The following is a 27,503-nucleotide window of genomic DNA, read 5'->3' on the forward strand; positions in this document are numbered from 1 at the left end:
ACCTGCAATGATACATTATTATAACGTAATGTTCACTGTTTACATTAGGGGTCATTCATAGTGTTGTACATTTTATAGGTTTGAACAAATGTATAATGACATCCAGCATTACTGTTTCATATAGAGGAGATTCACTGCCCCCTAAATCCTCTGTGGTCTACCTATTTGTCTCTTTCTACTACAATCCTTGGAAGCCACTGATCTTTTTATTGCCTCCATGGTTTTGCATTTTCCAAAATGTCATATAGTTGGAATGATACAGCATATAGTCTTATGAGATTAGATTATTTCACTCAGTGCTATACATTTAAGGTTCATCCATGTCTTTTCATGACCTGATAGCTCATTTCTTTTTAGCACTAAATAATATTCCATTGTCTGCAAAAATTCTAACAACTTTTTGGCCAACTCAATACTGCAGTTTACCCATTCAGCTACTGAAGAACACCTTGGTTGCTTCCAAGTTTTGGAAATGATTAACATAGTTGCCATAAAAACTTACACGCACATTTTTGTGTAAATATGAGTTTTCAACTCATTTGGGTAAATACAAAGGACAGCAATCTGCCACATTGTATGGTAAGAATATGTTTAGCATTGGGGAAAAAACCACCAAATGACCAACTGTTTTCCAAAGTAGTAGTACCATCTTTCAATTCCATCAGCAATAAAATCTCACTAGCAACTGCATTCACACCAGTTCTATTGTCCACATCCTCATCAGCATTTAGCATTGTCAATGCTCTGGATTTTGGCCATTCTAATAGATGCATAGTGCTTCGTACTGTTGTTTTAATTTTAATTTCCTTGGTAACATATGATGTGGAGCACTTTTTCACATGCTTATCTACCTTTGGTGTATTGCCATTGGTAAGTTGTATGCTCATATCATTGGCTCAGGTTTCAAATGGTTTGTTTTTCTTACTGTTGAATTTAAAGAGTTCTTTATTTTGGAGAATAGTTCTTTATTAGATATGTCTTTTGTAAATATTTTCTTCCAGTCAGTGGCTTTTCATTTTGGTATCTTGATAGCATATTTTGCAGAGCAGAAATCTTTATTATTATGAGGTCTAGCTTATTAATTCTCTCTTTCACAGATCATATCTTTTTTCTTGTAGCTAAAAGGTCACTGCCAAACCCAAGGTCATTTTAGGGATGTTTTCCTATGTTATCTTCTATGAGTTTTATAGTTTTGCCTTTTACATTTAGGTCTGTAATCATTTTGAGTTAATTTTTGTGAAGTATATAAAATCTGTATCTAGATTCATTTTTTTTAAATTTTATTTTATTTTTAAACTTTACAATATTGTATTAGTTTTGCCAAATATAGATTCATTTTTTTAACTTATGGATGTCTACTGTTTCAGTTACATTCTTTAAAAAAGACGATTTATTCTGAGTTGTATTGCCTCTGTTTCTTTGTCAAAGATGAGCTTACTATATTTATGTGGGGCTGTTTCTGGGCTCTCTTTCCTGTTCCATTGATCTATTTGTCTAGCTTTGTCAATAAACTCTCTTGATTATTGCACCATTGAAGTAAGTCTTGAAGTCAGGTAGTGTCTGTCTTCTTTGCTCTGTTCCTTCAATACCACACTGGTCATTGTGGGTCTTTTCTTTTTTCATATAAACTTTGAATCAATATGTCTGTCAATATCCACAAAATAACTTGCTGAGATTTTGACTGGGAATGCATTGAATCTCTAGATCAAGTTGGGAAGGACAGCCAACATGACAATATTGAGTCTTCCCATGCATTAACACAGAATGATTGCTCCATTTAATTCTCCTTTGATATCTTTCACCAGAGTTTTACAGTTCTCATATAGATCTGTAACTATATTGTTTGATTTATACCTAAGTACTTCATTTTTGTTGGGTGCTAATATAAATGGTATTTTGTATTTAACTTTAAATTTCATTTTTCACTACTTGTTTTCCCAGGTGGCTCAGTGGTAAAGAATCCGCCTGCCAAAAAGGAGACCCAAGAGACGTCAGTTTGATTCCTGGGTCAGGAAGATCCCTTGGAGGAGGAAATGACAACCTACTTGAGTACTCTTGCCTGAAAAATCAAATGAACAGAGGACTCTGGTGGGCTACAGTCCATGGGGTTGCAAAGAGTTGGGCATGACTGAGTGGGCATGCATACAGAAAAGCAACTGACTTTTGTTTAGTAACCTGTATCCTGAAACCTTACTATAATAGCTTACTAGTTCCATGAGGCTTTTTTTTTTTTAATTGACTCAGATTTTCTACAGACAATCATGTCATCTGTGAACTAAAAGGCAGTTTAATTCTTCCTTCCCAATCTGTATACTTTTCAACTCCTTTTTCTGTCTTATTACATTACCTAGGTCTTCTTATACAATGTTGAGAAAGAGGGGTGAGAGGGGATAGCCTAGCCTGGTTTCTGACCTTAATGAGAAAGCTTCAAGCTACACTTAAAATGGATAACCAACAAGGACCTACTGTATAGTACAGGGAACTCTATTCAATATTCTGTAACAACCTAATTGGGAAAACAATTTGAAAACGAATAGATACATGTCTATGTATAACTGAATCACTTTGCTTCACATATGCAACTAAGACACCATTGTTAATCAACTATACTTCAATATTAAAAAAAAAGAATGTTATTTGTGAGGTTTTTATGTAGATATTTTTTATCAACTGGAGAAACTTCCTTTCCATCACTCATTTACTGTTTTTTTTTTTTTTTTTTAATGAGTAATGGATTTTGTAAAATGCTTTTTTTCCTGCGTCTATTGATATGAACATATGGTATTTTTATCTTAAGGTTATTAATGTGATGTGTGCATGCATGCTTAGTCATTTCAGTTGTATTCAGTTCTTTGTGACTCCATGGACTGTAGCCCGCCAGGCTCCTCTGTCCATGGAATTTTCCAGGCAGGAAAACTGAAGTGGGTTGAAATGCTTTCCTCTAGGGGATATCCCTGACACAAAGACCAAACCTGCGTGTCTTGTGTCTCCAGCATTGCAGGTGGATTCTTTACCACTGAGGAATGGGGGAAACCCATTAATGTCATGGATTACATTGAGTTTTTTTTTCTAATAACTTAGTTGTATGTTTTTTTTTTTTATAAAGAAAACCATTCAGTTCAGTCGCTCAGTAGTGTCCAACTCTTTGTGACCCCACGAACCACAGCAAACCAGGCCTCCCTATCCATCATGAAAACCTGGAGTTCACCCAAACCCATGTCCATTGAGTCAGTGATGCCATCCAATCACCTCATCCTCTGTCATCCCCTTCTCCTCCTGCCCTCAATCTTTCCCAGCATCAGGGACTTTTCCAATAAGTCAGTTCTTCACATCAGGTGGCCAAAGTATTGGAGTTTCAGCTTTAGCATCAGTCCTTCCAATGAATACTCAGGACTGATTTCCCTTAGGATGGACTGGTTGGATCTCCTTGCAGTCCAAGGGAGTCTCAAGAGTCTTCTCTAACACCACAGTTCAAAAGCATCAATTCTTCGGCACTCAGCTTTGTTTATAGTCCACCTCTCACATCCATACATGACCACTGGAAAAACCATAGCCTTGACTAGATGGACCTTTGTTGGCAAAGTAATGTCTCTCCTTTTCAGTATGCCGTCTAGGTTGGTCATAACTTTCCTTCCAAGGAGTAAGCATCTTTTAATTTCATGGTTGCAGTCAGCATCTGCAGTGATTTTGGAGCCCAGAAAACTAAAGTCAGCCACTGTTTCCCCATCAATCTGCCATGAAGTGATGGGACCAGATGCCATGATTTTAGTTTTCTGTATGTTGTGCTTTAAGCCAACTTTTTCACTCTCCTTGTAAACCTTCATCAAGAGGCTCTTTAGTTCTTCACTTTCTGCCATAAGGGTGGTATCATCTGCATATCTGAGGTTATTGATATTTCTCCGGCAATCCTGATTCCAGCTTGTGCTTCTTCCAGCCCAGGGTTTCTCATGATGTACTCTGCATAGAAGTTAAATAAGCAGGGTGACAATATACAGCCTTGACGTACTCCTTTTCCTATTTGGAACCAGTCTGTTGTTCCATGTCCAGTTCTAACTGTTGCTTCCTGACCTGCATACAAATTTCTCAAGAGGCAGGTCAGGTGGTCTGGTATTCCTATCCCTTTCAGAATTTTCCACAGTTTATTGTGATCCACACAGTCAAAGGTTTTGGCATAGTCAATAAAGCAGAAATAGATGTTTTTCTGGAACTCTCTTGCATTTTTGATGATCCAGCGGATGTTGGCAATTTGATCTCTGGTTCCTCTGCCTTTTCTAAAACCAGCTTGAACATCTGGAAGTTCATGGTTCACATATTGCTGAAGCCTGGCTTGGAGAATTTTGAGCATTACTTTACTAGCGTGTGAGATGAGTGCAATTGTGTGGTAGTTTGAGCATTCTTTGCCATTGCCTTTCTTTGGGATTGGAATGAAAATGAACCTTTTCCAGTCCTGTGGCCACTGCCGAGTTTTCCAAATTTGCTGGCATATTGAGTGCAGCACTTTCACAGCATCATCTTTTAGGATTTGAAATAGCTCAACTGGAATTCCATCACCTCCACTAGCTTTGTTCGTAGTGATGCTTTCTAAGGCCCACTTCACTTCACATTCCAGGATGTCTGGCTCTAGGTGAGTGATCACACCATTGTGATTATCTGGGTCATGAAGATCTTTTTTGAACAGTTCTTCTGTGTATTCTTGCCACCGCTTCTTAATATCTTCTGCTTCTGTTAGGTCCATTCCATTTCTGTCCTTTATCGAGCCTATCTTTGCATGAAATGTTCCCTTGGTATCTCTAATTTTCTTGAAGACATCTCTAGTCTTTCCCATTCTGTTGTTTTCCTCTATTTCTTTGCATTGATCACTGAGGAAGGCTTTCTTATCTCTTCTTGCTATTCTTTGGAACTCTGCATTCAAATGGGTATATCTTTCCTTTTCTCCCTTGCTTTTCGCTTCTCTTCTTTTCACAGCTATTTGTAAGGCCTCCTCAGACAGCCATTTTCCTTTTTTGCATTTCTTTTCCATGGGGATGGTCTTGATCCCTGTCTCCCATACAATGTCACGAACCTCCATCCATAGTTCATCAGGTACTATGTCTATCAGATCTAGTCCATTAAATCTATTTCTCACTTCCACTGTATAATCATAAGGGATTTGACTTAGGTCATACCTGAATGGTCTAGTGGTTTTCCTTACTTTCCAAATTTGCTGGCATATTGAGTGCAGCACTTTCACAGCATCGTCTTTCAGGATTTGAAATAGCTCAACTGGAATTTCATCACCTCCACTAGCTTTGTTCACAGTGATGCTTCCTAAGGCCCATTTGACTTTACATTCCAGGATGTCTGGCTCTATCTGAATGATCACGCCATTGTAGTTATCTTTGTTGTGAAGATCTTTTTTGTACAGTTCTTCTGTGTATTCTTGCTACCTCTTAATATCTTCTGCTTCTGTTAGGTCCCTACCATTTCTGTCCTTTATTGAGCCCATCTTTGCATGAAATGTTCCCTTGGTATCCTTCATTTTCTTGAAGAGATCTCTAGTCTTTCCTATTCCATTGTTTTCCTCTATTTCTTTGCATTGATCTCTGAGGAAGGCTTTCTTATCTTTCCTTGCTATTCTTTTGAAGTCTGCATTCAAATGGGTGTGTCCTTCCTTTTCTCCTTTGCTTTTCCCTTCCCTTCTTTTCACAGCTATTTGTAAGGCCTCCTCAGACAGCCATTTTGCTTTTTTGCATTTCTTTTTCTTGGGGATGGTCTTGATTCCTGTCTCTGGTATAATGTCACGAACCTCCATCCATAGTTCTTCAGGCACTCTGTCTATCAGATCTAGTCCCTTAAATCTATTTTTCACTTACACTGTATAGTCATAAGGGATTTGACTTCATAGGATTTGACTTCATAGAACTGTTCTTTACCACTGATCAACTGGGGAAATCCATTAATGTCATGGATTACAGTGAGTTTTTTTCTAATAACTTAGTTGTACGTTCGTTATAAAGAAAACTGTAAGAACAGAAAAAATCACCCCTCAAAATTACCTATACTATATCTACTCAGTAACCATTACTGTTCATGTTTTGTCTACATATATTTTTTCCTATATATATTTTGACATAACCCAAAAGTAGGGCCACACAACCATAGGTTTTGTAATCTGCACTTTTTCTTATTTAACAAGCTATCATGAATTTTCATAGAGGTATAACATTCCTTAACATAGTCAAAGAATAACCTAATTAGCCAATCCCCTATTACTGGACATTTAGTCTACTCCCAGTATTTCACAATCATTGGTAATGCTCTGATGAATATCTTTATATATTCCTTTGTTTCGTCTCTTAGAATAAATTCCTAGGGAATATTCTTAATAGAGAAAACCAATATGTGGGGGCTGTATCTATAATATTTATAATTTCCTTGGTTTAAGTTACAGTTTGCTAATTTAAAATATACCTTCTACTTGACTAGTGCTTTCCATGGTGCTTTCCACTTTGCCAAGTACATAAAGAAGCTATCAATTGTCCTTTTTTACTGATAAGAAAACTGGTTATTTGAGTTTTGAATGTGAACCACAGTTGCATAGGTGAGATACCCGTATACCTCTACATCACCCCTCCCCACTGGTAATCACTAGCTCATTCTCTATATATGTGGGTCTGTTTCTATTTTTTTAATATATATTTATTTATTTTTATATTCCATATGCAAGTGATATCAGAGCATTTGTCTTATCTGCAAGGACCTTTTAATAACAAAATAATTTTAATCCCTCTCTACCACTGCTTGTGTCATTATTGTCATTAATTTCACTTATATATAAGTATACATAAGCATATAAATACACTTCTGCTATTATACTGTATAAACTTAAATGTTAGGTTAAGAATATGAAAACTAAAAACTCTTATTTTACCTTTATTTTCCTTCCAGTGCTCTTTTCTTTATAGATCCAAGTTTTTCAGCTATATCATATTTCTTCCCACTAAAGAACTTTTTAACACCTGTGGCTGATTCATGTCAATGTGTGGCAAAAACCACAATATTGCAAAGTAATTAGCTTCTAATTAAAATAAATTTATTAATTTAAAAAAATTTCTTTCAAGACTGGTCTTTTGGCAACAGATCCCCTCAAGTTTTTTTTTGTTTGTAAAAGGCTTTAATTCTCCTTTACTTTTGAATGATAATTTCTCAAGGTACAGAATTCTAGGTTGGTATTTTTCTGTCTCTCAACACTTTATATAATCTCTCCATTCTCTTTTTGTTGGCATAGTTTCTCAGGAGAAGTCACATGTTACTTTTATCTTTGCTCCTTAGTATATTAAGGTGTCTTTTCCTCTGAATTACTTTAACTTTTATAAAATTAATTTTTATGGAGTATAGTTACTTTACAGTGTTATGTTAGCTTCTGCTATTCAGCAAAGTAAATGAGTTATATACATATATCCCCTCTTTTTTAGATTCCCTTCCCATCTAGGCTACAACAGAGAACTGAGTAGAGTTCCCTGTACTACACAGCAGGTTCTCTAGTTGTCTATTTTAGTCTGTATATGCCAATTACAGTCTCCCAATTCATCTTAGCCCCTTTTCCCACCTTAGTAACTGTAAGTTTGTTTTCTACATCTGTGACTCTATTTATTTCTGCTTTGCAAGTAAGGTCATGTGTACCATTTTTCTAGATTCTACATATAGATTAAATTATACAATGTGTCTTTCTTTTTCTGACTCACTTCACTCTGTATGAAGATCTCTAGGTCCATCCATGTCACTACAAATGGCATTCTTTTGCTCCTTTTATGGCTGAGTAATATTCCATTGTGTGTGTATATATATACACACATCTTTTATAGCACATCTTTTATATCCATTCCCCTGATGATGAACATTTAGGTTGCTTCCATGTCCTGGCTATTGTAAACAGTGCTGCAAGGAACATTGAGGTGCATGCATCCTGAGGATGTTCTCAATCTTTGATTTTTTTGCAGTTTGAAAGTAATATTCCTAAATGTTGTTTTTTTGCCATTCATCCTGTGTGGTGTTCTCTGAGCTTTTTGGATTATGGCTTGGTGTCTGACATTAATTTGGAGGAAATTCTCAGTCATTATGTTTCAAATATTTCTTGTCACTTTTTCTTCTCCCTCTGATATTTCAAGTATGCACATATTAATATTTGTAGTTGTCCCACAGTATTCAGTCTGTTCTTTTTTCTCTTTTTTTTCAGTCTTTTTTTTTTTTTTTTTAATATTTGCTTTCCTTTGGAGATATCTATTGAGATATCCTCAAGCTCAGAGATTCTTTCCCCAGCCACATCCAGTCCACTAATAATCCTACTCATGAGATTCTTCATTTTTGTTCCACTGTTTTTGCTCCACAGCATTCCTTCTGGATCTTTCTTAGAATTTTAATCTCTTTGCTTATATTGCCCATCTGTTCCTGCATGGTGTCTACTTTATCCATTAGAGTTCTAAGCATATTAATCAGTTATTTTACATTCTCAATATGATAATTCCAATATCTATGCCATAACTGCATCTGGTTTTCAACTCTTGCTCTGTCTCTGAAAACTGTGTTTTTCACATTTTAGTATGTCTTATACATTTTTCCTTGATTCTTAGATATGACGTACTGGGTAAAAGGAACTGCTCTGAACAGACCTTTAGTAATAAAGTAGTAGGTTGTGGGGGGCAGAAACATTCTATAATCCTATGATTAGATCTCAGTCTTTTGGGGAGTCCATGTCTCTAGAATATGAACTTTACATGTCTTTCTCAATCTGCACACCACCACTACCAATTTGGGACTAAATGGTTAGAGTGGGCTGAGTTGAGTATTAATATTTCTTTTCTCACACAGAGAAGGTTAGAGGAGACTGGAGTTGGATATTTCCCTTCCCTGAGATCAGGGAGTTTCTGATAAAACCCCAGCAAGATCTGGTCAACGAGTTTCTGCAGAGGGCATACCTTGTTAAGCAGAACAGAATGCTTTGGAATATTTCAAAATTCCTTTTCCTCACCCTTGCCAGAAACATGAGGGTATTTTTCTCTCATAATCACTTAAGAGAATCAAGTCAAGCTCCTAGAGGTAAAATTCACAGAAGTATGAAAGGGGCCCCATGGAGTATGACTGGGGCCCCATAGAGACTGTTGCTCTCAGACTTGCCCATGCTGAACTTCCAGAAATTCCTCAGTTACAGTACAGGCTTCCTTATCCAGGCATTGATTCCCAAAGGAACTTCTACGTTGGAGTTTCTGTTCCATTCAGTAAGTTCTGATTCTCTGTATTTGCCCATGAGTCTCTCCATTTTCAGAGGCATGAGTTTGCCCTGTGACCTCACTTTTCTTGTAGATCTAAGAAGATCTGTTGATTTTTCAGTTTGCTTAGCTTTTTAACTTGCTGTAAGGATGGAGCGGTGACTTCTAAGCTTCTTACACGCTGAACCAGAAACCAGAGCTGAAAAATCTATACTTTTTGAAACTTACCTTGAGGATGCTTATAATCCTTAATGCAAACTAAAGAATCTTACATGTTTATGGCAATATAACTCCCTGGAAAGAAACCAATTTCTGATGCAAAAGCTCATATATCTTACAAGCAATTTTTTTTTTACCAGTAGAATTAATAGATACCTTGGCAGGAAGTTAGGATATGTAGAATAAGAGAAAGGCACAGATAATTTCCATCACTGTGTTACCCCTAACTCTTGTCATGAGTAATCTTAGGAAAAGACAATGTTACGGCCCATATACAAGAAATGGCTAAGATATTCTGCCTATTTTCAAATTGACAATTGGGGATTAACAGTGAAAGTAATAGACTGGTTGTATCTTTTAAAACAAATCACTCTTTTGCCATATTATGACACAATTTAGTGATCTCTATTTCACTTATCAATTAGAAAAACTGATATAAGATAATTTTATCTATTTTATCAATTAGATAAAGAATTGATGCTTTTGAACTGTGGTGTCAGAGAAGGCTCTTGAGAGTCCCTTGGAATGCAAGCATATCAAGCCAGTCCATCCTAAAGGAAACCAGTCCTGAATATTCTTTGGAAGGACTGATGCTGAAGCTGAAACTTCAATACTTTGGCTACCTGATGCAAAGAGCTAACTCATTAGAAAAGGCCCTGATGCTGGGAAAGATTGAAGGCAGGAAGAGAAGGGGACTACAGAGGACGAGATGGTTGGATGGCATCACTGACTTAACTAACATGAGTTTGAGCAAGCTCCAGGAGATGGTGAAGGACAGGGAGGCCTGGCATGCTGCAGTCCATGGGGTTGCAACATGTTGGACACGATTGAGTGACTGAACAACAAATTTTGCTTATACAAAGCTACATTCCACCCAATACGGATTATTACAGAAACATTTTCTGGAGAAACGTCCTCAAGATTAAGGTCTCACATACTAATATTTTGGTTCCCCCCCTAAATTAAAACATTCACTGGCATCCAGTTTGTCACGAAAAGATATAACAGTTGGTGCTGAAGCCAACACTGTGAGACTCCCTAAGAAACATAAGAGAACAGGCAAGACTCAATCGACATTTAAGGAACTCCTCAACATGAGGGAGACAGATATGAAGGAAAAATATTTCAGCAAAAATTGAGACAATGTACTCAACTGAAGAAAAGCTCAAATAATTTATACTATAACTACAGACATAAAGTGTTGCCTTCATTTTAAAAAACTCCATAAATAAAGAAACAATAAGAAAAAATGTTTGAAAATCCTGTTAGTTTACAATCACCAAGATAATTTTTTAAGAGATAAAATAGTTAGTTCAGAAAAAAAATTCTGGGAAATAAAATAAAAAGATGAGGAAAAGGACACTAAGGGAGAATATATAAAATAATTAAAATATACAATACAATCAAAGATGTACAAAATCTAACCAATAGGAGTCAGAAAAAGAAATATGGAAAATAATGGCAAAGTGCTTTTTGAGGAAGCAATTTAGGAAAACATTATAAAACTCAAGAACATTAACTTCCAGAGTGAAAAAACCCACAAGAACTTAGGACAATGGTAAAGTTTCTATCAGATGATCAGATTTCAACTTAACATAGGCAGTAAGATCTCTACTATGCTATAAATAAACTAATAAAAGCCAAATATGGAACAAAAGAAGAGTGAGACACCAAATTACTAATAATGGTGTATTATAAATAGTCACATTCCAGATGATGTTTTCTGTGTTTCTACATTTTCCAATTTTCCTTAATGATGATACATTAATTTTTAATTATAAAATAAGTGAATTATATTTTCTTTTTCATTAAAGTAATTTGCCTAATCTAAAAAGATATCTTAAAACAAGGCATAAATTTTTAATGTCATGGAACTTTTCTACCAGTTGTGCAATTACTGATTCTGTATTTTAAATGGGAGTGAAATAAATCCCTATAGTGTATATGCTACTTTAATGAGGCTTCTCTAACTCGGTGCCAAGTACAATTATTAACTGATCACTATTTTATTATTAAAGACAACTAATGTCAGAACAATAAAAACAAAATACAGTATAATATAAACTAGACTTAAATTTTCAAGAAAAATACTTAAGCACATAATACAATGCAAGCCTAAGCCAGTCAAAAGTATAGTCTGCAGAGGGCATCAGTTTTATATTTGAATACTTGAAGAAAATGAATAAATAAATATTCAATAAATAATTCAAAATTTTAAAATAATTATCCTTCTTTACTTGTACTTAGTTCTTTGGTAACTCATCCCTTTTGAGGGAAAACATTCCCTTAAAAAATTTTTTCATCATTTTATTTTATAACAAATGTATTTTATTTTAACAATTTCTATTTTGAAATAATCATTTAAATTGCCCACACAAAAAACAAAGTACTAACCTGACCTCTGTTTTTAATTACATCCTATTTTTTAAGCAAAGGTAAATTATGTGACAGTATATCCATGCTATTTATCAAAATTCAGTCTCACAGACTCACAAACATACACAAGAACAATATAATAAATTTACTTTCTAGCATTTTTATTTTTAAAAAATGAATATCATGCTGTAATTTTTTAAATTTCTAGCTATATAAGAATAAATAGTTGATATGCATATCAGTTGAATGTTTCATATTACGTACCAGTAGCTTGAATATGACATGGTCGAATAACTGGTGGTCTATTTGGAATCACATGAGAGTCTGACAAACGACATTGAGAGTCAAGTTCTGGAGCTGCAAAGACATTAACTCGAACTTGAATTCTAAAGTTGTACGTTGCCACCTGTTAGACAAAATATACATTATAACTGGCTATTTTTGGTATAAAAATTGTGATATTTTAGAATTTAAAAACAGGGTACATTATTATGTTGTTTCAGGTGCAGTACATAGTGATTTGATATTTGCATATATTATGAGATGATCACCATAAGTCTAGTAATCAACTGTCACCATACAAAGTTATTACAATGTCATTGACCATTTTCCTTATGTAGAATATTACATTATTGTGGTTTATTTATAATTGGAGGTGTGTATCTCTTTATTTCCTTCACCTATTTCATTTTATACTATTTTTTATTGTACATATTTAAAGTTTACAACTTGATAATTTGATATACATAGTGAAATAACACAATCAGGCTATTCATATATCCATCACGTCATGTAGTTACTGTGTGTATGTATGTGTGTATGTATGTATGAGAGAGAGAGAAAGAACACTTAGGATCCACACTCTAAGCAAATTTCAAGTATAAAGTACAATACTGTTACCAGAACTAACATATTATCCAGCAATATCACTTTTGAGTATTTAGCCAAAGGAACTGCAATCAGGATTTCAAGAGTATTACCTGCACTCCTATCTTCACTGCAACATTATTCACAATAGTCACGATGTGGAAATAGCCCACATATTCATGAAAGGATGAATGGATAAAAAAGTAAAGGTGAAACACACATACAATGGAATGTTTCTCAACTTTAAAAGCAGCAGGAAATTCTGCCATTCGCAACAACATGGATGGGGCTGAAGGACATTATACTAAATGAAACAAACCATACACAGAAACACAAATAATGTATGATGTCATTTACACGTGGAATCTAAAACAGTCAAACTCAGAAGCAGAGAGTACAGGGTGGTTGCCAAGGGTTGGGGGAAGGAAGATATGGGGAGATGTTGGTCAAAGGGTACAAAGTTTCAGTTATGCCAGATGAATAAGTTCAGGAGATCTAATGAGATATTATGGATTTTGCAAAACAGCAGTTTCAAAAAAGACAGTTTCAAAAAAAGTTGCCTTGTAACATTGAAAGCACATTTTTTTTTCAACATAAGACTTGGCTTATTTTTAATGAGTCCAAATAGAATTCTTAAAAATAAAAAAATAAGTGACATTAGAAATAATTCCTATTAATTCAAAATGGACCAAAGACCTAAATATAAAGCCTAAAACTATAAACTCTGCGGAAGAAAATGTAGGAGAAAAATATTTCTTAAGTGCAATATCAAAATAATCATCTATAAAAAATAATTAAAGTGTACTTAATCAAATTTTAAACAGTTCTGTTAATGATAATGTTAAAAAACAAAATTACTAGTCAAAAAACATTATTCCTGAAAAAATTCAATTTGCATCCTAAATATATAAATAACGCACAAAGATTAAGAAAAAAACTTAATGAAAAACTATGTAAAAGATTTGAAAAGAGAGTTAAGAAAAGAAAATGTACATATGACATGTTACCGTATAAAAATATGTTTAACATCATCAGATATGAGAAAAATGCAATTTAAAATCACAGAAGATTAACACTTTACACCTATCAAAATGCTTAAATAAAAATGATAACTACCAAGTGCTGATAAAGATGCAGGCACCTAATACATTTATGAATTGCTGACAGGAATGTAAAATTTTCTCATCATTTGGGGAACGTTTTCCAGATTCTTAGAAAATTAAATACATACTTAACATAAGGCTCAGAGATGCCCAACCCTAAATGCTTACCAAACAAAAACAAAAATTTTTTCCTACAAAAGACTGCATGGAAATGTTTTAGTAGCCTTATTTATAATTGTGAAAGCCTGAAACCAAGGCAAATCCCTTCCAAATACTGAATAGGTAACATATTTTGGTAAACGCATATAATAAAATACATTTCAACAATAAACTGGAATGAACTACTGTTAAACAGAAAAATATGGATGGATTTCAAATGTATTATTCTAAGTGAGAGAAGCCAGAATGATAAGGCAACATACTTTATAATTTCATTCATACAAGTGAAAAGACAAAATTACACAAACAAAATGAGGTCAGTGTTTGCCCGAACCTGAAAGTGGAGGAGAGGGTGACTACAAATAAACACAAGAAAAATTTAGGAAATTTTGGAAAGGTGATTTTCCATGAAATATCCAGAAGAGATAAATCCATAGAGATTGGACGCAGATTGGTGACTGTGAGTGGCTGGTGGGAAGAGAGATGGGGAAAGGGGAAAGGGTTTTAATGTGGAGTGATAGAAATGCTTTGAAATGAGATAAAGGGCGTGGTTATACCATATTGTAAAGGCACTCCATTAATTTCAAATGGTTAATTCTATGTTACAGAAATTGCCACTCAACAAATTATTATTTTTAAAAATATATGAAGGACAAATCAACCAGTGGTTTTCAGGAATTCCCCAGATAGTCATAATCTGATAATCTCAAGAACCTAGAGAAGTAAAAAAATAAGTTTTTAATATAAGAACTAAATATTAATAATATAAAGGGTATACTTACAGCTTGCCATGCATATTACCCAACTAGGCAAACTCTTGGGCTTTCATTTTGTTTTTATTTAACACTAGCTGGCTGCTATGGTCTGAAAATGTCTCCCCCAAATTCATATGTTGAAATCCTAAGCCCCAAAAATGATAAAATGAGGAGGTGGCGCTTTGGGATGTGCTTAAGCCATGAGGCCTCATGACTGGGGATTGGAGTCGTGTAACTGGAATTGGTGCCTTATAAAAGACACTCCAGAGAGATTCTTAGCCTCTTCCACCCTGTGAGGGCACATCAAGAAGTTTGCAACTCAGAAGAGAGCCCTCACCCTAATAGGCTGGTGCCATAATCTTAAGAAATCCAGCCTCCCGAACTGTAAGAAATAAATTTTTGTCACTTATAAATCACGCACTCTGTGGTACTGCATTACAGCAGTCTGAACAGACTAAGACACTGACCACCTTATTACCAATACCATCTCACATCAGTCTTTTGTAAATAATCTGTTCTTATAACATAATTATAAAAGCATAAAAATACTGTAAAATATAGTATTTTCATGGATGTTTCATTTATTTTGAGCAAGCAACTCATCTGTAGTGATACCAGCACACAGATGTCAAGGGTTAAACTGAATAAAGATAGAGTTCACGTACAAATACTACCCTTCCATATTCCAGCTCTTAAAACTTCGTTTGATCTTATTTCTCCTGGAATTTCTCATTATTAATTATCAACAACCAGTTATATTTTGTCTCATTTATATTTTACCGCTTCTGGGTTTTTTTTCCTTCATTTTTTGCTTATCGTATTAACAGATATCAATACTTATGCTCACACATATTTTAATAGTATTTATATTACTTTTAGGTACTATCATGGGGAAGGAAATGGTAACTCACTCCACTGTTCTTGTCTGGAGAATTCCATGGATAGAGGAGTCTGGTGGGCTACAGTCCATGGGGTAGCAGAGTCAGACACAGCTGAGCAACTAACACTAGGTACTATCTTATTCTTTTTTTTTTTTATTAACATAATATGAACTCATTTTAAAGTCAAGTAATATCTAAAAGTATGTTTCCAAAACCATCATCGTCATCTGATTATGGTTGATGGACATGGGTTCCCAATAGAAGAGCTGAGGGGAATAAAGAAAATCAATGGAAACATGAAGACAAGGAACTGAGAGGCCAGGGTTCTGGATGGACCTCCATATGGACACTGAAATCACTCAGAAAATGAGAAGAGTAGGGAGCAGAATGTGCAATGCACCTAGCTGGTAGCAATGTCCAGAGAGTGGTAAACTCACATAATGCAAAGTTCAAAGAGGCAGCCATTTGTAACAAAGACCATCTAGAAAAATCAACCCAGGGAGCAAGGCTTCCAGAAAGCTTCACCTCTAGAGCTACATCCTGATCCACAGAAAAGGCTATATAAGAAGTAAAGCCCTAGAGATAGCCATGGTCATAGCAGGAAGAAATAGTGAAGGGAAAGGAATCCCCCAAAACATCAAGGGCTTATGTAAATGTAGATATCCTAGAGGGCAGAGGGGAAGAGAAAAAAAACAGGCGGGAAAGAGCACAGAGCTAGCAGGAATGGCAGTGTATACTCAGAGGGTTCCATTTTCGGGGATGATCAAAGCAAAGAGTGATCACGATGGATTAAATCCCAACAGTTGCTGGATAGTGAGTCTTAACTGTCACTGGATCTGTGTTGTGTCCCAAAATCAGGGATGGTAAGAGTGGAAGACTGCATTGATGGGAGAGGTTTAACACAGAACATGACTGTAGGCTTCATTCAAGATGTTTGATATGATCACTGATGACAATGTTCTTAGTGATTATCAAGATAATTCAATGTACTGATCTTAGCCCTTAACTTTCTCTTTTATTTTAAGCATGAGGCCTTTCTCCCTTCCTGTAACATGTTTTCTAAAATACTGTGTGATGAATTTACAGAGCTAAGAACCAATCCCCACCTTCTTTAATTGTCAACTGTGTGTACGCGGGAAGTCATACTGGTCTTGCCCTCTCTTAACTCAAATCTTTACAAAGAATTTACCCCCCAAAATGTGTTTTTACCCAAGTAGCCCTGTAATTACAAGATTGAGAGGTCCATGATTTTTTCACTCATGTAAGTTTTATCACGTCAACAGAACTAGGAGTCTACAACACTTTTTACACTAAAACTCAGTGATACATGAAGAGAACCAAGAAGATGAGTCCTAATCTTTGTGAGCCCACTAAGGTAACTAATGAAGAGGGAAAACTGAAAGTTTTGTGATGTGTGCCATTCTATATACTTTCCTCATGGGAAATAGATGGGGAAACAGTGGAAACAGTGCCAGACTTTATTTTTCTGGGCTCCAAAATCCCTGCAGATGGTGACTGCAGCCATGAAATTAAAAGACGCTTACTCCTTGGAAAGAAAGTTATGACCAACCTAGATAGCATATTCAAAAGCAGAGACATTACTTTGCCAACAAAGGTCCGTGTAGTCAAGGCTATGGTTTTTCCAGTGGTCATGTATGGATGTGAGAGTTGGACTGTGAAGAAGGCTGAGCACCGAAGAACTGATACTTTTGAACTGTGGTGTTGGAGAAGACTCTTGAGAGTCCCTTGGACTGCAAGGAGATCCAACCAGTCCATTCTGAAGGAGATCAGCCCTGGGATTTCTTTGGAAGGAATGATGCTAAAGCTGAAACTCCAGTACTTTGGCCACCTCATGTGAAGTGTTAACTCATTGGAAAAGACTCTGATGCTGGGAGGGATTGGGGGCAGGAGGAGAAGGGGACGAGAGAGGATGAGATGGCTGCATGGTATCACTGACTCGATGGACGTGAGTTTGAGTGAACTCCGGGAGTTGGTGTTGGACAGGGAGGCCTGGCGTGCTGCGATTCATGGGGTCTCAGAGAGTCGGACATGACTGAGCGACTGAACTGACCTGAACTGAGAAGCTGTCATTCAAATAGACATACTTCCAAGAGAAGAATGATATTCTGATATAGAAAAGATTTCAGTTCTTGTTCAGTACTGGTAGAAAAAATTTTTATGAATAGAAAAGGGGCAGGTGTCATTCGAAAGTCTTCTCTTTTAATACTTGAAGGATTTTTCTTACCTTCCTGTAAAAATGGCTGTAAATCCAGAGTAACTACTACAAAATGTTTACCCAAAGGTTGCATACCCTTGAAAGTCAGAAAAAGGATGGTGGATTAAAAAAAAAAAAGTTGGTAGAAACAGTGAACAATGTTCCCTCATTTTCAAGAGCTTTAGGGAAAATATAAAGCAGGAAAATATAGAGCAGGAACAGGAAGGATAAAAAAGAAGGAAAGATCTATTCTAACACAGTCAAATACAACTTTCTGTGATTATGGAAATGTTCTATACTATCCAACAGTCACATATGGATACTGAGAACTTGAAATGTGGCTATGTTAACTGAGAAAATAATTAATCTTAATTAACTTCAGCTTCATGTAAATATATATGACTAGTGATTACCATGTAAGCAAGCACAACTCTGTACAATGGCCCAGAAGACATATAAGTGGCCCATAGGAAAGGAAGGGCTTGAGTGACTTAGTGTAAACAAACAAGTCTGGTCAAGGATGCCAAATAAAATAGAAACTGTCCATCAGCAGTTCTGATTGTATCCAAACCTGGTGCAATGTAGGAAAGGAAGGGTTACAACTAGAAATAAATCAAGTCCTTTACTGCTGATTTCACATTTTCCTGCTGCATAGGTCAACCAAGAAAGCACCACTGGCTATTTATATCTACACACACACACACACATGAAGACAGATAACTTATAAGTAGCTATAAATATAGTGAAGGACATCTGAAATACTGGAAACCACATAATCAATCTGCCTCACTGGCACAAATTTAGTGAGTAAAATCTCACAGGGTGTGCTGTCTCTGCAGCATTTTTATGTTCTTCTTATTGGACTGAATTACACTGTGATGCACTAGGTAAATCTCCTTTAAACTACCTAGTAAACATAGAACAATTAAAAATGTTAAGCAATGTGTGGCACTCCAGAAAACTATAAATATGTATAATTTAATTTCATACTGAATTTAGGAATCCTTGAAGAGTCATGGTCCAAACATTAAGAAATAGATGTCTGAGTTTTTAATTGTTGAAAGCGTTAAATAGTAAATTGGGCTAAAAAAATGACAAATTGAATATTTTATTGTTGCTCTACAGTCACTAAGTCGTGTCTGACTCTTTTGTGACCCCCATGGATTGTAGTCCACCAGGCTCCTCTGTTCATGGGATTTCCCAGGCAAGAATACTGGAGTGGGCTGCCATTTCCTTCTCCAGGGGATCTTGTTGACCCACGTCTCCTGCATTGGCAAGAAGATTCTTTACCAATGAGCCACTTGACAAGCATATGCATCTTCCCAAAATCATGTAACAGATTTAAATCCGATTATGTATTTTTTCTAATCTTTAGTAACCATTAAGCTACATGCTTTTGTGGATGAAGGATGTCATTAAAAGCATAGTACATATACTCACTGTATAAAAATATAAAATCACAACACTGACTTATTAAGAAAGATGTAACTCGATCTCAGTATACTTAAAAACCTATAAATTATTGTCAAACTTACATTTCTTTTCTTTACTGAACAATGTGTGTATGTGTGTGTGTATGTCTGCATACATTGGTACACATGAAAGATACAGATGCAGGAACTGGGTAAGAGAATGATATAATTGAATGCTTTAAAATAATAACTTGTCACAAAAGGATTATTTTCTTTTAATTTTGAACTTTTGTTTTTATCAAAATTATAAGGGTACATACTTGCAAAAATAAAACAAAAATAATCATACAAAGCTTATTTTGAAAATCAGAAGTCCCTTCTCTCCACCATTGTATACTCACACCACACACACACACACACACAGATGTAATCATTTTCAACTCTTAGAGTTATTTCTTTTGGATTTACCTCAACACAGCTAAATAACCTACATAGAGTGTCATAAAACAATAAATAAAGCTTCAGTAAATTTACATCTAATTAAATAATACAAAGGATATTCTCTAATCACATGGAATTATATTAAAAATCAATAGCACAATGAAGTTTGGTAAATGCGCAAATATGTAGAAATTTAATAACATCCTAAATAACCACAGGTTTAAGAAGAAATTATATGAGAAAATGCAAACCTGATGAATGGAAAACACAAAATACCAAATCTTTTAAGATACAAGTAAAGCAATGCTTAGAGAGAAATCTAAAGCCTATAAAACCTATATAAAAATTTAAAATCTCAAATCAATACCCTGACTTTCTACCTTGAAAAACAAGAATAAGACTGTCATACTGAGTAAAGCAAGTCAGAGAAAAACAAATATCATATGATATTGCTTATATGTAGAATCTAAAAAAGGCAACAGATAAACTTATGTATAAAAACAGAAATAGAGTTATAAACATAGAAAATATACTTGTGGTTACCAGAGGGTAAGGGATTAATTGGAAGATTGGAATTAACACACACATTACTATACATAAAATACATAACTAACAGATCGCTAGCAAGCACAGGGAACTCTACTCAATACTCTGTAATAGCCTATATGGGAAAAGAATCTGAAAAAGAGAGGATACATGTATATGTATAACAGATTCACTTTGCTGTATAATTAATAACATTGTAAATCAACTACACTACAATAAAAATTAAAAAAAAAAACGAGAAAAAAGAAAAGTAAACTAAACTCAAAGCAGAAGGAAGTAAATAATAAAAGCTAAAGTGAAAATAAAATAAACAATAAAAAAGTATAGAAAAGTGACCAAAAGCTGAATCTTAAAAATATAGACAAAATGGACAAACCTTTACATAGGCTAAGACAAAAGGTGAGATAATTTATTAAAATCAGAAATGAAATAGGGGAAATTACTATTTGCCTTACTTAAATAAAAATACCAAGAGAACACTATGAATAATTGCATGCTGCCAAATTAGGTGACTTAGGCAAAATTTCTGGAAGAAATAGAAAATTTGATCACCTTCATCCTTGAAATGGGGTGAAGATGGTCAAAAGGTACAAACTTTCAGTTACAAGATAAATGAGTCCTGGGGATACAGCATATAGCACATGACTATAGTTAATGATACTGTATTGTATACTTGAAAGTGGCTAAGAGAGAACATCTTAAAAGTTCTCATCACTAAAGATCTAAATGTAAGACCAGAAACTATAAAACTCCTAGAGGAAAACAGAGGCAAAACACTCTCTGACATAAATCACAGCAGGATCTTCTATGACCCACCTCCCAGAGTAAAGGAAATAAAAGCAAAAATAAACAAATGGGACCTAATTAAACTTAAAAGCTTTTGCACAACAAAGGAAACCATAAGCAAGGTGAAAAGACAGCCTTCAGAATGGGAGGAAATAATAGCAAACAAAGCAACTGACTAAGAATTAATCTCAAAAATGTACTAGCAATTCCTGCAGCTCAATTCCAGAAAAATAAGTGACCCAATCAAAAACTGGGCCAAAGAACTACACAGACAGTTCTCCAAAGAAGACATACAGATGGCTAACAAACACATGAAAAGATGCTCAACATCACTCATTACCAGAGAAATGCAAATCAAAACCACAATGAGGTACCATCTCACACTGGTCAGAATGGCTGCTATCAAAAAGTCTACAAACAATAAATGTTGGAGAGGATGTGGAGAAAAGGGAACCCTCCTTACACTGTTGGTGGGAATGCAAACTAGTACAGCCACTATGGAGAACAGTGTGGAGATTCCTTAAAAAACTGGAAATAGAACTGCCATACGACCCAGCAATCCCACTGCTGGGCATACACACTGAGGAAACCAGAAGTGAAACAGACACGTGTACCCCAATGTTCATCGCAGCACTGTTTATAATAGCCAGGACATGGAAGCAACCTAGATGTCCATCGGCAGACAAATGGATAAGAAAGCTGTGGTTCATATATACACAATGGAATATTACTCAGCTTTTAAAAAGAATGCATTTGAATCAGTTCTAATGAAGTGCACGAAACTGAAGCCTATTATACAGAGTGAAGTAAGTCAGAAAGAAAAACATCAATACAGTATATTAACACATATATATGGAATTTAGAAAGATGGTAATGATGATCCTATATGTGAGACAGCAAAAGAGACACAGATGTAAAGAACAGACTTTTGGACTCTGTGGGAGAAGGCAAGGGTGGGATGATTTGAGAGAATAGCACTGAAACATGTATATTACCATATGTGAAACAGATCACCAGTCCAGGTTCAATGCATGAGACAGGGCACTCAGGGCCAGTGCACTAGGACGACCCTGAGGGATGGGATGAGGAGGGAGGTAGGAGGGGGATTCAGGATGGGGGTCATATGTACATCCATGGCAGATTCATGTCAATGTATGGCAAAAACCACTACAATATTGTAAAGTAATTAGTCTCCAATTAAAATAAATAAATTAATGTTTTAAAAAGTTCTCATCGCAAGGCAAGAAATTATAACTTTCTTTATAATTATAAAATTATAACTTGTGGTGATGGATGTTAGCTAAACTTATTGTGGTAATCATTCCATGATACATACATATATCAAAATACCATGTCATACCCTGAAAACTAATGCATGTTTTATGTTAATTATATCTCAATAAATAAACATGGAAACTCACTCAGAAGAAGAAAAGAGAAAACTATTAAAATAAAGATGAAGCTGGGGGCAGGGGAAAGTAGGGAAGAACTACTGGCCTTAGTTTATCAAGGGAAGTCAGAGTATTTTCAGCAGAACAGAAAGTTCTCAAAAGATAAAATATAAATACTAAAGGAACATCCGTTCATACCAGAATGAGTGATAGTAAATTAAACCAACATTCAATGGACCCCATCCTAAGCAGGGCATTAGACAGAGGAAAATCATGTAAAACCTATCTAAAATCTAAGAAGCAATACCGACAAAGAAAGAATTGAAAAATGAGAAAGAAGAGGAACTCTCTTTTTGTTGTGGATGCTATAAATTTTTACTAAGAGAAATATATGCAAAAGTTAAAAACAAAACATTACCTATGATTTGATCTGACACAGAAATGATATTCATATTTATGGCCTGGGATAGCAAATACACTGTATTGACTAATAAAATAACATGTTCAATGACATAGATTTGGTTTTCTGAGTTGTCTTGTTCAGATTTGTATCTTTTTAATTCACAATAGTATTTCCCAATATTCTACAAAATCCTGACAATTTGTCATTACTTTTCTTTCTTTCCACTGTATTATAGGTTTTATAAATTTCTACAAATACTCTTGTATATTCAATTAAAGGCTTAAGCATCGGATAATTATCCGCCAACAACCAGAAGAAACAAAGTGAAGTTGCTCAGTTGTGTCCGACTCTTTGCGACCCCATGGACTGTAGCCAACCAGACTCCTCAGTCCATGGAAATTTTCCAGGCAAGAGTACTGGAGTGGGTTGCCATATCCTTCTCCAGGGGATCTTCCCGACCCAGGGATCAAACCCGGGTCTCCTAATTGCAGGCAGACACTTTACTGTCTGAGCCACCAGGGTAGCTGAACAAACAAATTATGGCTACAAATTTCTCCCTATGAATATGCAAAATGGAACAGAAAAGAGATTATATAAAAATGATCACTGACATTTTGATGAAGGCAACTTTATGAAATTGAAGATTCTGAATGCTAAAGACTAGGAGGAAAGTAATAAGTCTCAAAAAAGTATATGAAATTTTTTTGTCTATAGGCAGAAATATATAGTATTCTTCATCATATTTGGATTCCTAACACGGTATCATGACAGGCCAGGAGGCTGAGAATATAACATTTACATCTAAGCTCTGTACCTCACCAACACCTAGTCTTGACAAGTCCCTTAGACTCACTGTGCATCAGCTTCTACAACTGGAAAAAGGAGAAAAATCTAAGGTCTCAATGCTTGTCTTATTGGATTCAAATGGAAATTGATATCAGATAGGAGGGTACTTTGGAGAAGGCAATGGCAACCCACTCCAGTACTCTTGCCTGGAAAATCCCATGAGCGGAGGAGCCTATAGGCTGCAGTCCATGGGGTTGCGAAGAGTCGGCCACGACTGAGCTACTTTACTTTCACTTTTCACTTTCCTGCATTGGAGAAGGAAATGGTAACCCACTCCAGTGTTCTTGCCTGGAGAATCCCAGGGACGGGGGGAGCCTGGTGGGCTGCGGTCTATGGGGTCACCCAGAGTCAGACACGACTGAAGTGATTTAGCAGTAGAAGCAGGAGGGTACTTTATAAATTCTAAGTACTATGTAATTATCAATTAAAGGACCATTATAATTAAAAAAAAATAAAACCTTAATATAGCTAATAGATTGAATTATTTAGTAAACATATGACAAAACAGTTTTTCCAGGAGTCAGGCATGGATGTGAGAGTTGGACCATAAAGAAAGCTGAGAGCCAAAAGAATTGATGCTTTTGAACTGTGGTGTTAGAGAAGACTCAAGAGTCCCTTGGACTGCAAGGAGATCCAACCAGTCCATCCTAAAGGAAAACAATCCTGAACATTCACTGGAAGGACTGATGCTGAAGCTGAGGCTCCAATATTTTGGCCACCTGATGTGAAGAACTGACTCATTGGAAAAGACCCTGATGCTAGGAAAGATTGAAGGCAGGAGGAGAAGGGGACAACAGAGATGAGATGGTTGGATGGCATAACCAACTCAATGGACATGAGTTTGAGTAAGCTCCAGGAGTTGGTAATGGACAGGGAAGCCTGACACACTGCAGTCCATGGGGTTGCAAAGAGTCAGACATGACTGAGCTACTGAACAGAACTGAACTGATGACAGATAAAGCCCAATATCAGATGACTTCAATGATGAAATACATCACTAAAGAAGAATACAATCCTTCAGCCTTTGACTGTGTGGATCACAATAAAATGTGGAAAATTCTGAAGGAGATGGGAATAACAGACCACCTGACCTGCCTCTTGAGAAACCTGTAGGCAGGTCAGGAAGCAACAGTTAGAACTGGACATGGAACAACAGACTGGTTCCAAATAGGAAAAGGAGTATGTCAAGGCTGTATATTGTCACCCTGCTTATTTAGCTTATATGCACAGTACATCATGAGAAACACTGGGCTGGAAGAAGCACAAGCTGGAATCAAGATTGCCAGGAGAAATATAAATAACCTCAGATACGCAGATGATACCACCCTTATGGCAGAAAATGAAGAAGAACTAAAGAGCCTCTTGATGAAAGTGAAAGAACAGAGTGAAAAAGTTGGCTTAAAGCTCAACATTCAGAAAACTAAGATCATGGCATCCGGTCACATCACTTCATGGCAAGAAACAGTGGAAACAGTGGCTGACTTTTATTTTTGGGGGCTCCAAAATCACTGCAGATGGTGATTGCAGCCATGAAATTAAAAGACGCTTACTCCTTGGAAGGAAAGTTATGACCAACCTAGATAGCATATTAAAAAGCAGAGGCATTACTTTGTCAACAAAGGTTCGTCTAGTAAAGGCTATGGTTTTTCCAGTGTTCATGTATGGATGTGAGAGTTGGACTATAAATAAAGCTGAGCACCAAAGAATTGATGCTTTTGAACTGTGGTGTTGGAGAAGACTCTTGAGAGTCCCCTGGACTGCAAGGAGATCCAACCAGTCCATCCTAAAGGAGATCAGTCCTGGGTGTTCATTGGAAGGACTGATGTTGAAGCTGAAACTCCAATACTTTGGCCACCTGATGCAAAGAGTTGACTCATTGGAAAAGACCCTGATGCTGGAAAATATTGAGGGCAGGAGAAGGGGACGACAGAGGATGAGATGGTTGGATGGCATCACTGACTCAATGGACACGGGTTTGGGTAGACTCTGGCACTTGGTGATGGACAGGGAGGCCTAGCATGCTGTGGTTCATGGGGTCGCAAAGAGTCGGACACAACTGAGCGACTGAACTGAACTGAACAATCCTTCATAACTGTTTCAAAAATAGAACAGAAGAAAACTTTCTCAACTCATTCTAAGAAGTCACTATTACCCTGATATTAAAACCAGACAAAGACAACTGAAGGAAAGAAAACTATAGACCGATATTCCTTATGAATAGGGATGCAAAATTTGTCAAGATAATACTAGGAAGCTATCCAGGAATATATAAAAAGGATTATACTCCATAACATACAAAAATCAATCAATATAATGTTACCATTATTAATAGTAGCAAGCAGGTCAAATTGTTAGCCAATAAATCATTACTACTGTATGGTGTCTTATGCAAGAAGAATCAAAGAATATTAAATGTAATTTAAAAATTCACCTCTCATCTATGGGGCTGGCAGAATACTATATACACTGATGATGTATATACTACACTACATATACACTGTATATATATACTATACGCCAATTATATATATAATTGATGCATCCTAGTTGCACAATGGAAGAAGAAAGTAAGCAATATTTTCTGTTACTAGTGGTTAATACTATTGGTATAACCTTTTCAAAGAGCAATTTGACAACATATATCAACAGTCTAAAATATGTACATAGTGTTTGATCCAGTTATTTTACTTCTAGGAAAATATAATGAAAGCATATAATATGAAAACAGTTAACTACAAGGAGATTTCTTATAGACTCATTTATAAAGTCAAAAAATGGAAAAATCTTAAGTATAATAATTAGTTTGCAAAAAAATCTTAGTTTAATAATGCTAACATAGTATAGCCATAAAATATCATCCTTAAAAATTAAATTGCACTTAGAATATTTGATAATACAAAAAGCAACTCATAACATTTAAATTAATACATTCACTAAAAACAGTGCAGGTTAAAAATGTTCATTAAGTATTATTTCATTATAATTACAGAGATAGAAGAAACAAAGATACTCCAAACTACAAGCAGCAGTTATTGTTATTTATCAGGATTTATTTATTGTTTATGTTTTCTTTCTGCCTTCTAAAATTCCCATTTAATTTTAACAAAAGACTTAAATAATCAGGAGAACATTATTGATATCCAAGATTGAAATATAAGTTGATGCTGAAAAAATTTGCAAACCGTTAGGAAATGTGAGAGTTGAGCAGGCTTTGAAAGATATTAAAATACTGCAAAAATTAAGAAGATAAACATCCTCTGAATCTCTTCAAATAACTTGTTAATTATGCTTCTGTCTAAAATAAGAAAGTCACAGATTGTGTTATTCAACAAATAATTGTAACACTTTGACAATATTCCATGCACTTCAAAATCCTCTGCTGAAAAGATAAAAGGAAAATCTAAATAACATTAGTATTCTGATATTATCTGACAGCCTAAATTAGGCCAAAGGAAATTATTCCTAAAATGACTTTCAAAAAAAGCAAAGATGTTCTCTTTCTTCTGGTTAACCTTGCTAAACAGTATCTATCTAAATGTCATTGGTCCATGGATGTATTAAATAGATGAATATTATATAGTAAACCCATGGAAATAAAACATAGTATCGTATACACCATAATGCTGTATAATGCAACAATGTATGTAAAATTAAAAATTTTCATCTTCTTTAATATCAGAAAAGTAGCCTATACTAGTCAAAACTAGAACAGGACTGCTGGCTGACACCGGAGTGTTCCACAGTGTAACCCAAGGGTCTGACCCTGTCCTCTGTCTTTGTGATAGGAGTTCCTCTGGCTTTTCCAGGGCTGGATGCTGCCTCACACCTAGTCTTGGGAGAGTAGGTGTTGTCAAGACC

The 27,503-nt window shown here is 35.5% G+C and overlaps 1 protein-coding gene across 4 annotated transcripts in view; it reads right to left on the reverse strand.

Moving 5' to 3' along the window:
* The window catches only part of CFAP47 (cilia and flagella associated protein 47), a 562,308-nt gene that overhangs the window by 448,835 nt on the left and 85,970 nt on the right, over positions 1–27,503 (reverse strand). For all 4 annotated transcript variants that reach the window (XM_070784977.1, XM_070784976.1, XM_070784975.1 and 1 more), the window contains one exon: positions 12,105–12,246. In XM_070784977.1, coding sequence (XP_070641078.1) covers positions 12,105–12,246 — 142 coding nt within the window. The remainder of the gene's footprint in view (positions 1–12,104; positions 12,247–27,503) is intronic.

Source organism: Bos indicus, chromosome X, assembly GCF_029378745.1.
Source record: "Bos indicus isolate NIAB-ARS_2022 breed Sahiwal x Tharparkar chromosome X, NIAB-ARS_B.indTharparkar_mat_pri_1.0, whole genome shotgun sequence".
Classification (NCBI taxonomy): domain Eukaryota; kingdom Metazoa; phylum Chordata; class Mammalia; order Artiodactyla; family Bovidae; genus Bos; species Bos indicus.